Here is a 13936-nt window from a genome sequence, read left to right on the forward strand (position 1 = left end):
GAGGACGCTGGCTGCACATAAGTTAAAAAGCGGCCGCCAAAATAGCAAGCCAAGTGGGGAATTAGTGAAATGAAGATAGTTGTCTTAATGCGTGCACTGCGTAAGACGGAAGCACCAAAGAAGAATGAAGCTGAATAACAATGTTCTGGTTATACTCGAAGCGTGATGCAGAACGTGGTCATTTAAGAGTTGATTACCCTTTGTAGAATCGCGTATATTTACAGGAAAACTTTTACAGTTTTTAGCCTGATATGAGTAAATGAGGTACTAAGAAATAGTTTACAAGAAATTTTAGATATCTGCATTCAGCTGTGTATTTTTAAATTTAGAAGGCATTTGTGCCATTGACACTAAATGGATTTTCGAAAAGTTGGACCCAGTGGGCCCACTGACTAGCCTATAATAAAAAAATGTGTAACGGCATCTCGCGTAGGACTAACCGTAGCACGACGGGCGAAGTGGCGCAGCCGAGGCCATACAGAAAACATTTGTGTGCATTTCTCGCCCATGCGTCCCACACCCACGACATCATCGCACGTTTGCGTGTGGATTAGTGAGAGCGAGTTTTGAGGGCCCACCGGTCGCATACTGATACAAAAACGGGTGCTTTTTGCGAGCTAATTGGGCAAATCTCTATGCGAGACAAAGGAATACTTTGTCAGGCATTTTGAGAGCTTTCTTCTGGTGAGCCACCTTGCGCCAAATTCAGGAAGCATTTCAGCAATAAAAACAGCTTTCCTAGCTGTTGTACGTTTGTAGCCACTTGGTGCTCACTCCCAGAACGCTTCTCGCGCATGAAGTGTTGAGAGATACGGCCGCGCCAAACCAATGAGATAAATGCGTCCCTTAGTCTTTTTTCGCGCAAATTCTTAAGTGGGGCTTATAATAGCTACGCTAGCTGCCTGGAGAAATTCAGCTGCGAGGACCATGTGCAGCATTTCATCCACAAGCGGGAATCGGAACAATGACGCAGGGTGGTCATTCACTGTGAGGATCGTCACAATCAAAGAAGTCAGAAGTGTGATGCAGTGAGACATTGAACGCTTCTCGTTACGTCTCTTTTTCTCTACTGGCATCATTTCTCCCATATGTGTCAAGTAAACAACAATAACTAGAAGAATGCACTAAGAAATCTGCGGGGCAGGAGTTTGTTCGGCGCATTGCCCACAGTCACGCAACTACGCCACTGCAACTGTGTGAAATGGCCATAAAAAACTTAATGTTATTTCGCCGATTGCGAATAGTAACATTACCGATGATACGCAGCGCAAATAAACTGTGTTCTTTGACTCATGGAAGTAACGTGCTGTGCATGAAGAAAATTAAAAGTACAAGAGCTTCGTGTCTTATAAATTACATGGCCATTCGTGTCATGTTGCACGGACGCTGGCCCTGCATCGAAATATTTCGTCAACGTATTGTATTTGCGTGAGCAAGATGCATTGACGTAAGCGTTTTACTGCATTTGCGTCGTTACCGTTGCTCTAATATTCTCTTTATTGTGTGTCATCTTCCTCAAATAAATATATTCTCCACATTGCGCTTGTTCACCGTTTCCTTTATAATTTTTGTAAACGTCGAAGCAACTTCATTGCAAAATGACTGATTCCCATATGTCCGTGAGATCAGCCAATGTGTTTTTTTTTCTATGTTGGTCATTACTATAATGCATGAAAAGAAATATATATATATATATATATATATATATATATATATATAGGTGGCACAGTACGCGCTTTGAAAGTAGGTGGTGGTTCGTTTGTGCACATCGGATGTCTTTTTCAGTCATAATTTGTTCTGTCCGTATAAAACTGACAATTAAAAGAGTACGGCTGGTCAATTTTGTATTTAAAACTGTTGGGAACAGAATTTTTCTTTTCATAACGAAGGTGTTCCTCACTTAATTGCCTCGCGTATGTTCTCGGCGAAATTGGGCGTCATTCGAAGAACCGCTATATATATATATATATATATATATATATATATATATATATATATATATATTCTGCGCTATATATAATCATGTGCTATCTCGCAAACACATCATGAATGCCAATGTGGTCATCTGAAGTCGATAGCAGAATTTGTAGTCTTGGTCAGGAAGTGTCTACATAAAAGTGTTTTTGCGAGCGTGAAAGAAGCTCACGAATGCACGCAAAATTACTTCGTGACTGGCCACCCGAGGCACTTTCCATGTATTCGCTGCAGCAACAGAAAGCTGTATCGGGAGTTTTTCATGTTGTTCTACAATTTTCCATAGACATTTTTATGTAAATATAGTAACTGAGAAGTTTATTATTAATTAGGAGTAAATATGTAATTCCGCAAAATGCAGGACATAATGTGCGAATCTCAAAGCGACGGCAAACAACATTCCCATTTCTGTCCAGCTACGTGGCATTTGCATATTTGAAATCTTGGTGCGTGATAGTTTTGGCACCCTGATGCATCTAAGAAGCCGACTTGAGTACAGTAATCTATGGTTACCGGGTATCAATGCAGCCAAAGCATCATAGTTTACACGCAAGGCATTGTGACATACCGTTCATACCGACTTCAGGTTGCAGTGTCAAATTAAAAAGATTGCTTAAACCGGGAACAGCATGTTAACTTTTACCCCCCATATATGTTTTCATTTCCGTGAAAATTGAATCAAATGTGGTTTACGTTGTCAGTCGTTTCAGAAAGGAAATTCAGGCAGTGTGTGGCGTTTTGAGCACATTTTAAGTGATGTCATGTACGATGTGCTGCCACGATCATCTTTCGCAAATATGGCAGCGCCATGCACCCCGAGCAAGCCACAAATGAAAAAAAAAAGAAAACAATCCCATGCACTTCTCCGGGCTTAACCGTTTCCTTCTTGGCATGCCCTGACGCCACCAGTCTCCTGCTCGTGACGTCACAAGGGTAAAAGTGGTCTATTGGTCTGTCAACGAGGCAGGATGGCACCAACGTAATGAGAGCCGGCTGTGTGTTTTCAGAAGAGAGGGGTGTTGGTATATTGGTGCACCCAGTGATATTTATGTTACGCTCCCAACTACTCGGCGTCACGCAGAGTACGCTAGGGGCGGGCAATCGAGTAACTTTTCTTCTGGCACGTCGCTGTGGTCCCGAGTTATCGCAACACTGCTAAGAGTTGGGTATTTGTTCCTGGTGCCGTTGAAGAATTTACGCAGTACCCCGAACTATGGGAGAAGTTTCATTATTTCCAATAAATGCTACTTTTTATGCCATGTGCTCTTTAGAAGCATTTACTTCAATGATTTTTCTACACAGATGTGGCTCGGAACACTTCTTAAGTTTTACTGCTAAAGACATCAAGAAAATGACGCAGGCATTCTCGTAAGTTTAACTTTTTGTCTGAGGTGTTCAGAATCAGAATCAGAAACAGTTTTTATTTTCCTCAAGAAAAAAATGGACCCCAGACAAAAAGCTGCTCATTGAGCAGCTTGACGAGGCCTGGGGCCCTACAGGCAGCGGCAACAGTGGCAAATCAGCGGTGTTTGTCGTACACCCGTACGAGAAAAAGCAATATGAGAAAAGCAATAAAACAATAAAAGCAAACAGTAATATGAGAAAAAATGCAACATGATAAAAAAGAGAAAAAAAAACAAGAAAGATTCAAACAAGAAAGCGTGTTCTCGATAAAACTAGAGAAAACATTCACAGGAACGGAGGCTCCTATTTGCGTTTCCTTTATATATTAGTCTTCAGCTATTGTATATTAGTTCTTAGCGAGGAAACCTTCATTGCGGCGCAAGAAATCCTCTTATACTAAGAGTTATTGTGTCTTAATAATAATTTCATTTGAGTTGAGCGAAGATAGACAGATCTTATTGATACGCGTACTTGTGTAACTTTTTCAGGGGACCCTTTCTCTTAGGCTAAATACTTAAATTTTATCACTCAGCGCTCAACATTTCTGTATCTAACCCTTCGGGAATCTTGTCGCCGATTAAATCTGTTGTCTATGTTGTCCACTGAGGCTTCTGTAATCGGATTGCATGCACGACACTAATACTGTTCTTCAATAAAGAATCCCGCGATCACCTGCGGTTATGCCGAGACGTACGGCGAGTCACGGATAAGTAACCGATGTGTCTGACCCGCAGGTAAGAATTCGAGAATCGACGGCTGTGTTCACCGCCTTCCCGGTGATTTAAGTGCCACCTGCCATTCTTGGCGTAGGATCGTCTAATAAAGCATAAAGTTGGTCACTCACAGATTAGCTACTTTCTAGTTCTTCACCATCACTGAAACCTGGCAATACATTATAACTGTAGTCGAGAGGCGAAGACAAAGTAAAAACTCAGCAATATAAAATCTTCGGAATAAAGAAACTGTCCTATTAGTAATAATTTCACGGATTCTACACGCTCGTCAGCAGAAGATGTCTTCCATTGCATGACACAGCATATGGTTTTAGAGACCACAATATGCTACTTTCTCTGACCCGTTGAGAGAGCAAGCATACTTATTCCTGACCTCACTCCATTGCTTCATCTAAAAAGGTACGCCTTCCTGCGGACAGTTTTTAACAACGAAGCTGTTTAAGCCAGCCTTAATTTGTGGTTCGGGATGCGTATCAAGAAACTATGAATAAATGTTCTTGCCGAGGTGGGATTCGAACCCGCGTACCCCCGGTCCCAAGGCGAGCGTCGTAACCACGAGGCTATTTTCTTTCTTTTTTGCCCGGCTTCGACACAGTACAACAAATGAACACACAAGATAGTGCGCCAGATCGCTCAAGTGGCCAAATTGCCACTGCGGCTACATTGGGCTAAACAGCCACGCTTGCAGAACATGCATTTATGCGAACCATTTGATTGCGTTCGAGTGTCGTCGTCTTCATCCACAGTTGGCGCGTTGCTATGCTCGTGCTCTGCGAGGTGAAGAGGTTTTGCGTGCTATGAGAGCTAGAGAGAATTAATAAATAAAAAAAATCGTTATTTATCCCTCTCGCAAGGGAAGGGGGCAATGGGATAGACGGTGGGGGGAGAAACTATTTGAAGTAGGCCTCCTCTACCATCTCAGCTCCCTCCAGGATGACCTCCTGAAGGTCGGGCCCCGAGCTGCGCAAGGCAGCCTCCCACTGCACCTCACTAGATATGAATTGTTTGAGGAAAGAGGGAAAGAGGGTGCTTAGTGCAGCCCCACATTACGTTTAAGTCTGCTCTGGGTGAGACGCAGAATTTACAAGATTGAAAAAAGGTAAATGGAGGGATGAACGCGGTGGAGGAGGTAAGGAGAGGGAAATGTGCGAGTCTGCAGTTGTCGCCGCAGAACTTCACACCTGCCAGGGGATTTGCGCATGAGTAGCGGAAAAGTTAAACGCTCTAATCGGTAGTGTGTGCAGATGTCGTGGCAGGTAATAAGCCGATCCCGCGCTGTAAACGGCGCCTCCTACGTAGCGGGGTCCGACACATCTAATGCTTGCGCCCGGACCGTAAATCCTCGGGCACTGGCATGAGCCGCCTCGTTTCCGGCAAGGCCCGCATGCGCGGGAGTCCAGATTAATGCTACAGTTTGATGGAAAGGATGGGCCAAAAGGAGGGAAAGGGCTGGTTTGGAGACCCTGCTCGCTCCGAAGTTATGTATGGCTGTTTTTAGTCGCTAACGATAACTGAGGACATTGGGATTGTGAGGGCCAGGGCTATGGCCGCCTCCTCTGCCGCCTCCGAAGAGCCAGGAATGGAGGTGGTGGCAGCGACCTGGCCGTGTGAGTTGATGACTCATGTTGCATACTGATTTGTGTTCCCATATATATTCAGCGGCATCAACTTAGAGCAAATCTTTTGAGGAGGAGAATTGTTTTTGGAGGGCCTTTGCTCGCTGCCTCCTGCGCTGTTTGTGGTGCACAGGGTGCATGTTTTTAGGAAGTGGGGGGATGTGGAGGTTCTCGTGTATATGATGTGGAATGGTGTATTCAGTCTTGGTGATGGATGCCGGAGTGATAGAAAGGGTTTGTAGAATATGTCGGCCTGTCATAGAGTTAGAAAGTTTACTATAGTGGTATGTGAGATGGGCTTCTGTGAGTTCAGTAAGTGTGTTGAAAGTGCCAGTAAGCATGAGCCTTTCAGTGGAGGTCAATATGGGGACCCCAGAGCGAATATTTATATCTTGCGTAAAAGAGTGTCGATATGATCTGATTTGATTTAAGAAAATGTAGATAGGGTGTTGCGAATGTAATCTTGCTGATAACGAAGGCCTGCACCAAGCGCAGGAGTTCAGCCTCCTTTAGTCCGCCATGTTTATTGGACACTCGCCCTAGAAGTCGCAGGGTGTGATAAACTGTGGTGCGGAGTGTATGTAGGGTGTATGTGTTGAGGCGGTTGGGGACTTTGAATGTGTAAACCAAGCACCCGAAGCCTGCCCACTCTAGTAAAAGGGGTGTGGTTTAGGATGACCTGTATGTTAGATATGTGTTTTTTGGTCCCCCGGTGGGATGGTAGGAGAAATAGCTTTGATTTTTGTGGGGAGCAAGTGAGATTCATAGCCCCTGCATGAGCGAGGACCGTGTTGGCTGCGGCCTGCAGAGTGTCTTGAATCTCTCTATGAGAGCCCCCAGTCGTCCAAAGAGTGATGTCGTCACCGTAGAGCGAAAACTTGAGATTAGGAATACATCTCAATGATCGCGCCAACGGCATCATAGAGAGATTAAAAATAAAACGGGATAGCACTGAGCCTTGGGGCATGACGTAACTGCCCAAAGCGTACGAGGCAGATTGATCTGTGCCTTTATTAATGGGTGCGGTATGGTTCGCCAAGAAGGTACCTATGTAGTCACAAATCTTTCCGTCAACCCCAGTGAGATTATGCTGTCGGTGGATGGCGGAATGTGAAACCTTATTGAAAGCTCCTTAGAGGTCCAGACTCAGAATTGCTTGCGTATCTAGACTGCTATTGGGTATAATTATGTTATGCTTCATCCGAAGCATCACATCTTGGCATGGGAGATATTATCGAAAAAACCCCATTTCTGATGGATAAAGATGGATTGTTGTCTTCCATGTATTTATTGAGACGGTTGAGGATTACGTGTTCAGGTGTTTTACCAAGACAAGAGGTTAGTGAAGTATGTCTGAGGTTAGAAGAGTTCAATGGTTTGTTTGGCTTTGGGACGAAAATTACCCTGGCATCTTTCCACGAACTAGGGAGGATGCCAGTGTCAAAGCAGTGAGCGCTGTACGCAATAATGGCTGTGACGGAGTTGTCGTCTAGCTTGCGCAGCAGTTTGTTGTTGATAACATCGGGGCTTGGTGCTGAAATTGTGCGCAAGGTGGCTATTGCATGGCGAACCTCTGCTTCAGTGATAGCAGCGCTTAGTGGCTCGTTGGGTTCAGCAGTGTACTTTGGCATGTCATACATCTGAGTGGGAGGTAGGTGTTTATGGCGGATGTCATCGAAGAGCTCGTTGAGATTGTTTTTGTTTGCATTTAACAGTTTGTTTACGCTGTGGTTGAGGTGTGTGCGCGATCTGGTAGGGTCTAATAAGTGTCGCAACAGTAGCCATGTGCGCTTGTCAAAGTTGCCATGCATGCTTTCATATACCTGGCCCCACTGCTGGCAGGCCAGTTGTGTGGCGTACTCCTGGATCTGGAGGTCTAATTTGGCAATTCTGAGTCTTAGCCTTCGGTTGTGCCGTCGCCTCTTCCACCGCTTGAGAAGAGACTGCTTGGCTTCCCACATATGTAGAAGCTTGGCATCAACTGTAGTGACATCGATTTCGGGGGGCAGAGTGGTATTGTGCGTCTCGGCGTCTCAGTGAAGTTGCGAGATGTCTTGGATGTTTGTGGGAGCTGATGTCTGTCGGTTTTCTCGAACTTTGTCCCAGTTGGTAAGGCTCAGGGGTTTGGGTGGAAAGGGTCTGTGTTTGAAATGTAGTGTGGTGGTAATTATGTAGTGCTCGCTACCGAGGTTAACTTGGGAGTTATGCCATGTGACGTGTTGAATTCTGTGTGTAAGGGTAAGATTGGGGGACGTGTCCTTGGCTACGCTGTTGCCTAGCCTGGTTGGTGCATCGATGTCGTCATGCAATGTGAGTTTGTAGTCTTGTATGTGGATACATAGGGCTCTGCCCTTAGGAGTAAAAACGGAGTGACACCACAACTGGTTGGGTGCATTGAAATCACCAAGAATTAAGAGGGGATGGTGGGTGGCAGCGGCAATGGCTTGTGCAAATAGGGAGTCAAAGCGGTGATGTTTGTTTCGTGGACGACTGTAGATATTGACAATGTAAAGACTGGTGACTGTTGCCGGAGCCTCTCATATAAATAGGGACTTGGTGCCGCAGCTAAACGTCGCCTCCTTTCTCTCCCCCTCCCCCCCTCCCCCACGTCCTTTCGCGCGTCGGAAGAAGGCACGTTTACTCTACATATATGGTGATTGTAGAGGAGGAAAGAGACGCCTACTTCTGCAGCCCTTAAGGGAGCACAGCGCAGAACGCGCGTTTGTTCTCCGCCGTGCGTTCACTCCCCGTGAAAGCACGCGTCCCTCGCGCTCTTTCACTCGCACATACAGCGTTCGGCGCGCGGCGACGATTTCATCTCCATTGACGTCATACGGAACCTCACGGCGACGACGACGGCGACCCCGACGGCAGAAATCTGCTTTTGAGTGTCCATATAATTGCTATCGCAATAAAAATCATGAATTAACTTCTTACTTAATGGCATTACCACACATATTTCAATTTACTAATGTAGCCGGTGAGCTTTTCAGGCGTTCTTGGAACGAATTTCCAGAATGACACCAGTTTGGAGATATGCGCCATCAAACTTGCCGTAAAAATGCACTGTTGTTCAACGTACTTTTTTACCAAAATGCTGTTTTATACATAGAAGCACAAAGGTAACTGGAACGCCCATGTATTTTGTCCCACACCCTCGGAAATATTATCTTGAAACTTGCGTCATCCTGGAAATTATTTTCAAGTGGATGCGCAGGCGTCAAGACTCCTCGATTTTTTCGGCTGAAGGCAACTGGTCAATAAACCCACAAATTGTAGTCAAGCCCGAATGTCTGAAGTCTGTACTTTAGGAGGTCGGAAAACATTATTAGCGCCTGAAAACCTAAAGTTATGAGTTACACTTAAGAGGTCCGCGAGATCAGGCAACTGGATCACAGAAATGATCTCGTCTCATAATTGGCCAAACAAGACACCTTGGGGCTTAAGCTGCAATCATCAATACCCCGTTGTTTGGAAGCGCACACATAGGTGGCGGCGTCAACAGGAAATATAATGACGGTCTTAAAATGGCGTTAAGTGCTTCCCGACTACCTAGCACTTTCAAACCAGATGCATGAGTAGCGCCGGTGGCAAAGGTGAATTTAAATGAAAAATCAATCCCTATGTTTTAAAAAGAAGTGTTGCGTGGTCTCTTACAATCGCAGTTATAAGAGTAGTTCCTAAATTCCTTAGTGCAGGTCATGAATAATCGAGGAGGAAGGTAAAACCTTGCAGCAAAAAAATAAACGAATACACTATAAGAGTTGCCTGGAAGACACAAATTCACTTCAGTGCTTTATTTCTGAATGTTATGAAAGCAAACTTCTGAACCGAATTTCCTTGCGTTAAGCAGTATACATGCTGGGCGAATTTACCAATTTTAAAAAAGTCGGTCCGTTAATAAAACCGATTACACCACCCTAAGTGTGTAGAGTGTCAGAAGTAAAACAATTTGTTCTTGATCACCCGTGCTCTTTCTACGACTTACCGTCTCACAACTTCCCTTTACTGCTATGGCCGGAGCTGTTTAGCCGCAACTGCATGTATTTCCTCGCTAGATGCTCTGTAATTGCGGACCCAGGTTATGTCGGTTATGCTAGTTGAGTTACGCCAGGTATGCGACGTTTTCAATTGCTTGTGCGAAAACGTAACGCAGTTTGATTACGTTTGCTGATATCCTTAACCTAGCACGTAAAAGGACGCAAAAAATTGCACTTAATTAGTTCCTTCTCGGATATTTTTCTAACGTGCGTTGTTCGTAATGTGATTGTAGTAGGTCTGTAATTATTAAAGAAAGGGCAAGCAATTATCTCTTTTTAGAAATTCATGCCGAAACCTCGATCCAGTACGGAAGTTTGAAATCGCAGGTGTCAAGGTTGTTTCTTTCAATTTTGATTTTTGTAGATCAGTTAAATTTTTGAAAAGTTACTAAATTCAATCTTTCGCTCCTTCGAATACAAAGTAGTTCACCTTTCTTGAAAAAGAAGTTCACTGAGTCAGAGGATATTTTGTTAAAATGCATAATGTAGCACACATTCGCTGCGGAAACTTGTAAGCAGCATCGCTGCAGCCTCAGTTTCTTTTGTGCGTCTTCTATAGCTTATGAAGTTTCGTGATACGGTGCAGCCACTTATTGGCATCGCTCGAAACGTAATTGCCTAATATAGGTAAACCTTCTTTTTTCTTCTTTTCCATTGACATCATGCACAAATTCATCCTATCTTAAAAGTCCCCCCATGCGCGCACTCTATACGTGGGCGTGGCCAGCGGTTACAACTGCCTGCGGTTAGGGGGTCCAGACAGTCGCTCATCAGGATCAAATAGAGTTCGTTGTCTGTCTGCGCGCACTCTGATGCAGCTTGATCATCTATGCTGTCGTATATGCAAATGCGACGCTATATGACAATGGTTTTAAATATTGGGGTATTACGGTCCAAAAACCACGATCTGCTTATGCGACACGCCGTAGTGGTTGGCTCCAGTAATTTCGACAACCTGGGAATCTTCAACGTGCACCCATTGGGCAGCGAACGGGTGTTCTTGCCTTTCGGCCCCACCTTCATGCGGTCGCCGCGGCCGGGATTTGATCTATCCAGCTAGAGCTTAGCAGCGCGACGCCATAGCCGCTAAGCAACAACGGCGGGCTTATATAACAACTGTACGTACAATTACATCTGAATGACAAAAATTACCTTGAGGCCTTTATTAATCGCATATTATTCTGTAATGAGTGTTAGAATACACATTAGACATAGTCCCCTAAATGTGGATGTTCTGTAGAAAAAAGTAGTGTACTCGTTGAGTTCCATAAAATATGCTATTATTGGTGTTTTAACTTCGCAGCCAGTGCCCGAAGCCGGAAACGGAGAAACCACATGTCATCACCACTGAAGCAAGTTCTCTTCCTGGCTGCTAACAACAGAATCATATAATCTGCCTATTTGCATGCCTTTTTGTGGACTTCAATAAACTAAAATGAAAAGAAAATGTCTTTTAAGTGAATTACGTCAGATATCGAAACAAAATTTTGATATTTACCAGGCCCTTTTACTGGTATGAAGAAGAAAGGCGAAACATCGACAATAGTGTGCTACACAATAGTGTTCTACAATTGAAACAGGGTGTTATTTTCAGATTTCATACTTGTGAAGATGCGTGAGCTTTCTTGCGGCGTCCATACACATAAGAACACTAACGGCAACGAATGCAACATATTTTGTGGCAGGAATTTTTGCCTAGGAACATTGAATTCTACACTATACAGGTAGAAAATGGTATGTGCTACAGCATGCGATGGCGAAAAGTTCGCGATCATTTGATATGGCAGGGCAACAGTAATAAAAACAAAGAAAATGTCTATTTATCGATGTATGTGAATAGCCATGTTTGAGTAGAGCTGAGTTTTCCTTTTGCAAGGTTATTCTTACCACCTAGAATAATTCAGAGACGTGCACAGCCAAAACAACAGTTTCCCTAATTGCCCTGATTCCACTGTCCATTAATAAACATATCATATTAGTAAAACAGTATCATGCTATTTATATTCGATTGGCGCCACTTATTCATTCGTAATCCCCACATAATTAGATCACCGTGTGACGTTGCGCCTTCGGTTGAGTGATTTTTGAAAACTTTATTCTGCATCCTGAATGCAACCGGAGCGTGTGATCTGCACATCATGTCGCCCTAATCAATCAGAGATCTCCAAGCCCAATATTATTTCCTTATGCAGTATCGGTGGAGGCGATATTGCCACGGGGTAGAAATAGTCAAGCGAAGGTGTGTTTACACGTATTGAGAAATTCCAGCAACGCTTGATACACATTGTATATGGCTGCCCGAACCGGCCACGCGCTCTCTTTGGCGGATCATCTTTTGGTTCGTGGACACACCCTGCCGCACTGCTCCGTAACATCTCGCCCCGGTCGGGAAGCCGCCGTCTCGGCGGTAGTGTTTATGGGGGCGAAGTCGTGGTGAAGTAGAGTTTCAGCCTACAGACGTGGACGACATCAGTGGGAAAAGGGGCCGACGATGAACGATAGTCCAGCGGGTAGACTTCGTAGTTCACCTCAACGAGCTGGCGCAGGATCTTGTAAGGCCCCTTGGTACGCGGGAAGAAGTTTCTCGGACGATCCGGTACAGCGGCATGGTGTCCATAGAAGAACTAGGGACCCAGTGGAGAAATGGCGGCCGAACAGCAGATAAAATGGTGAAAAGCCGGCGATCTCGTGATGGGACGAATTATATGCAAATGTTATGTAGAGAAACGTGTCGTCGAAGTCACTGTGGTCCGCAGAAACGTGCATGGATAGCAACTCCGTCAATGTCCGGTTGAGCCGCTCAGTTAGTCCATTCTTCTGGAATTGATATGCGGTGGTTAGTTCGTGCATGGCAGAACAGGAACGAAGAATATCTTCGACAACGCGTAACAAGAATGTGAGGCCGCGATAAGTGAGCAGCTGCCTCGGGGCGCCGTGATGTAGTATGACGTCATACAGAAGGAAAGCCGCAACGTCCGTAGCGCATCTTGTCGGCAATGCTCGCGTGATGGCGTAACGCCGTGTGTAGTCAGTTGCGACAGCAGCCCATTTGCTGCCGGTTTTAGACACAGGAAAATGACCTACGAGGTCAATTCCAACGCGAAAGAATTGTTCGGAAGGGACATCGATGAGGTGTAGGCTTCCAGTGGGTAATACAGCAGGTCGTTTGCTGCGCTGACAGAGTGTACAGGCAGCAAGCTATCGATACAGGCCGGGGCAGTAAAATCCGCGTCGTACGCGTTCGTAGGTACGGGAGACACCGAGGTGACTGGCGGTGGGCGCGTCATGTAGCTGCGCATTAACTTCTACGCGAAGATGCCGACGTAGAATGAGCAAAAGTTCCGGGCCTTCAGGAAGAAAATTTCGGCGGTACAGAATGCCGTCGCGAAGTACGAACATGCTGATAGCGGGTTCCGGATGCACAGAAGCTACCCAAGCGACGAGCAGACGTAGAGCGTCATCACAGCATTGTTTGTTGCGAATATCACGCAAGTCTCAAATGGGTAGGACGCATGCATCACTGTCGTGGGCATCATGGTCTGAACTGTCGACCAGGTGACAGGAGAGACAGTCGGCGTCCTCGTGTAAACAGCCAGATTTTTACATAACAGTAAAAGTATATTCTTGTCACCACAGCGCCCACCAACCCAGTCGTCCAGTCGGCTCTTCCAGCGATGAGAGCCAGCCGACGGCATGGGGATCAGTGATAACGAAAAATGGGCGGCCAAATGTAAGGGCGGAACTTGGACACTGCCAACACTAAAGCCAGGCATTCACGTTCCGTGATAGAAAACTTTTGTTGTCTAAGTCTGGTCTTGTGGTCACGATGGCCTCGTGGTCGTTGCACCGCCTCGATTCCTGCTTTGCAATCTGACACTTGTCATGCCACCTTCGTCACACCATCGCCGCCTGACAGTCGTCAGGCATTCAGTGTCAGCCGTCATAGTGTTGCCGTCGTGGTCTTTGAATTGTCTTCGTTTCAGCTTCATGACCTGGGCCATAGGCAGGCAAATTTTGAAGGTATTGTGTCAACTAGGCGTCAAACAAAATGGCTAAACCTTGAGCTTCAGCCCATCTAAATTTGAAATGCTTTAAAGGTTTCTCTGCTTCCCGAGAGCAACGCAAATGTCCAAAAGTTGTTATCTTTTGGAAATGAGGACCATTGGAT

At 45.3% G+C, this 13936-nt stretch overlaps 1 protein-coding gene across 1 annotated transcript in view; it reads left to right on the plus strand.

Moving 5' to 3' along the window:
• The window catches only part of LOC125939873 (uncharacterized), a 70603-nt gene extending 59395 nt beyond the window's left edge, over positions 1–11208 (plus strand). The window contains exons 13-14 of the mRNA XM_049655378.1: positions 3277–3342; positions 11072–11208. Of these exons, the coding sequence (XP_049511335.1) occupies positions 3277–3342; positions 11072–11144 (139 nt within the window). The 3' untranslated portion in view covers positions 11145–11208. The remainder of the gene's footprint in view (positions 1–3276; positions 3343–11071) is intronic.
• Positions 11209–13936: the final 2728 nt, after the last annotated feature.

This window comes from Dermacentor silvarum, chromosome 9, assembly GCF_013339745.2.
Source record: "Dermacentor silvarum isolate Dsil-2018 chromosome 9, BIME_Dsil_1.4, whole genome shotgun sequence".
Lineage (NCBI taxonomy): Eukaryota > Metazoa > Arthropoda > Arachnida > Ixodida > Ixodidae > Dermacentor > Dermacentor silvarum.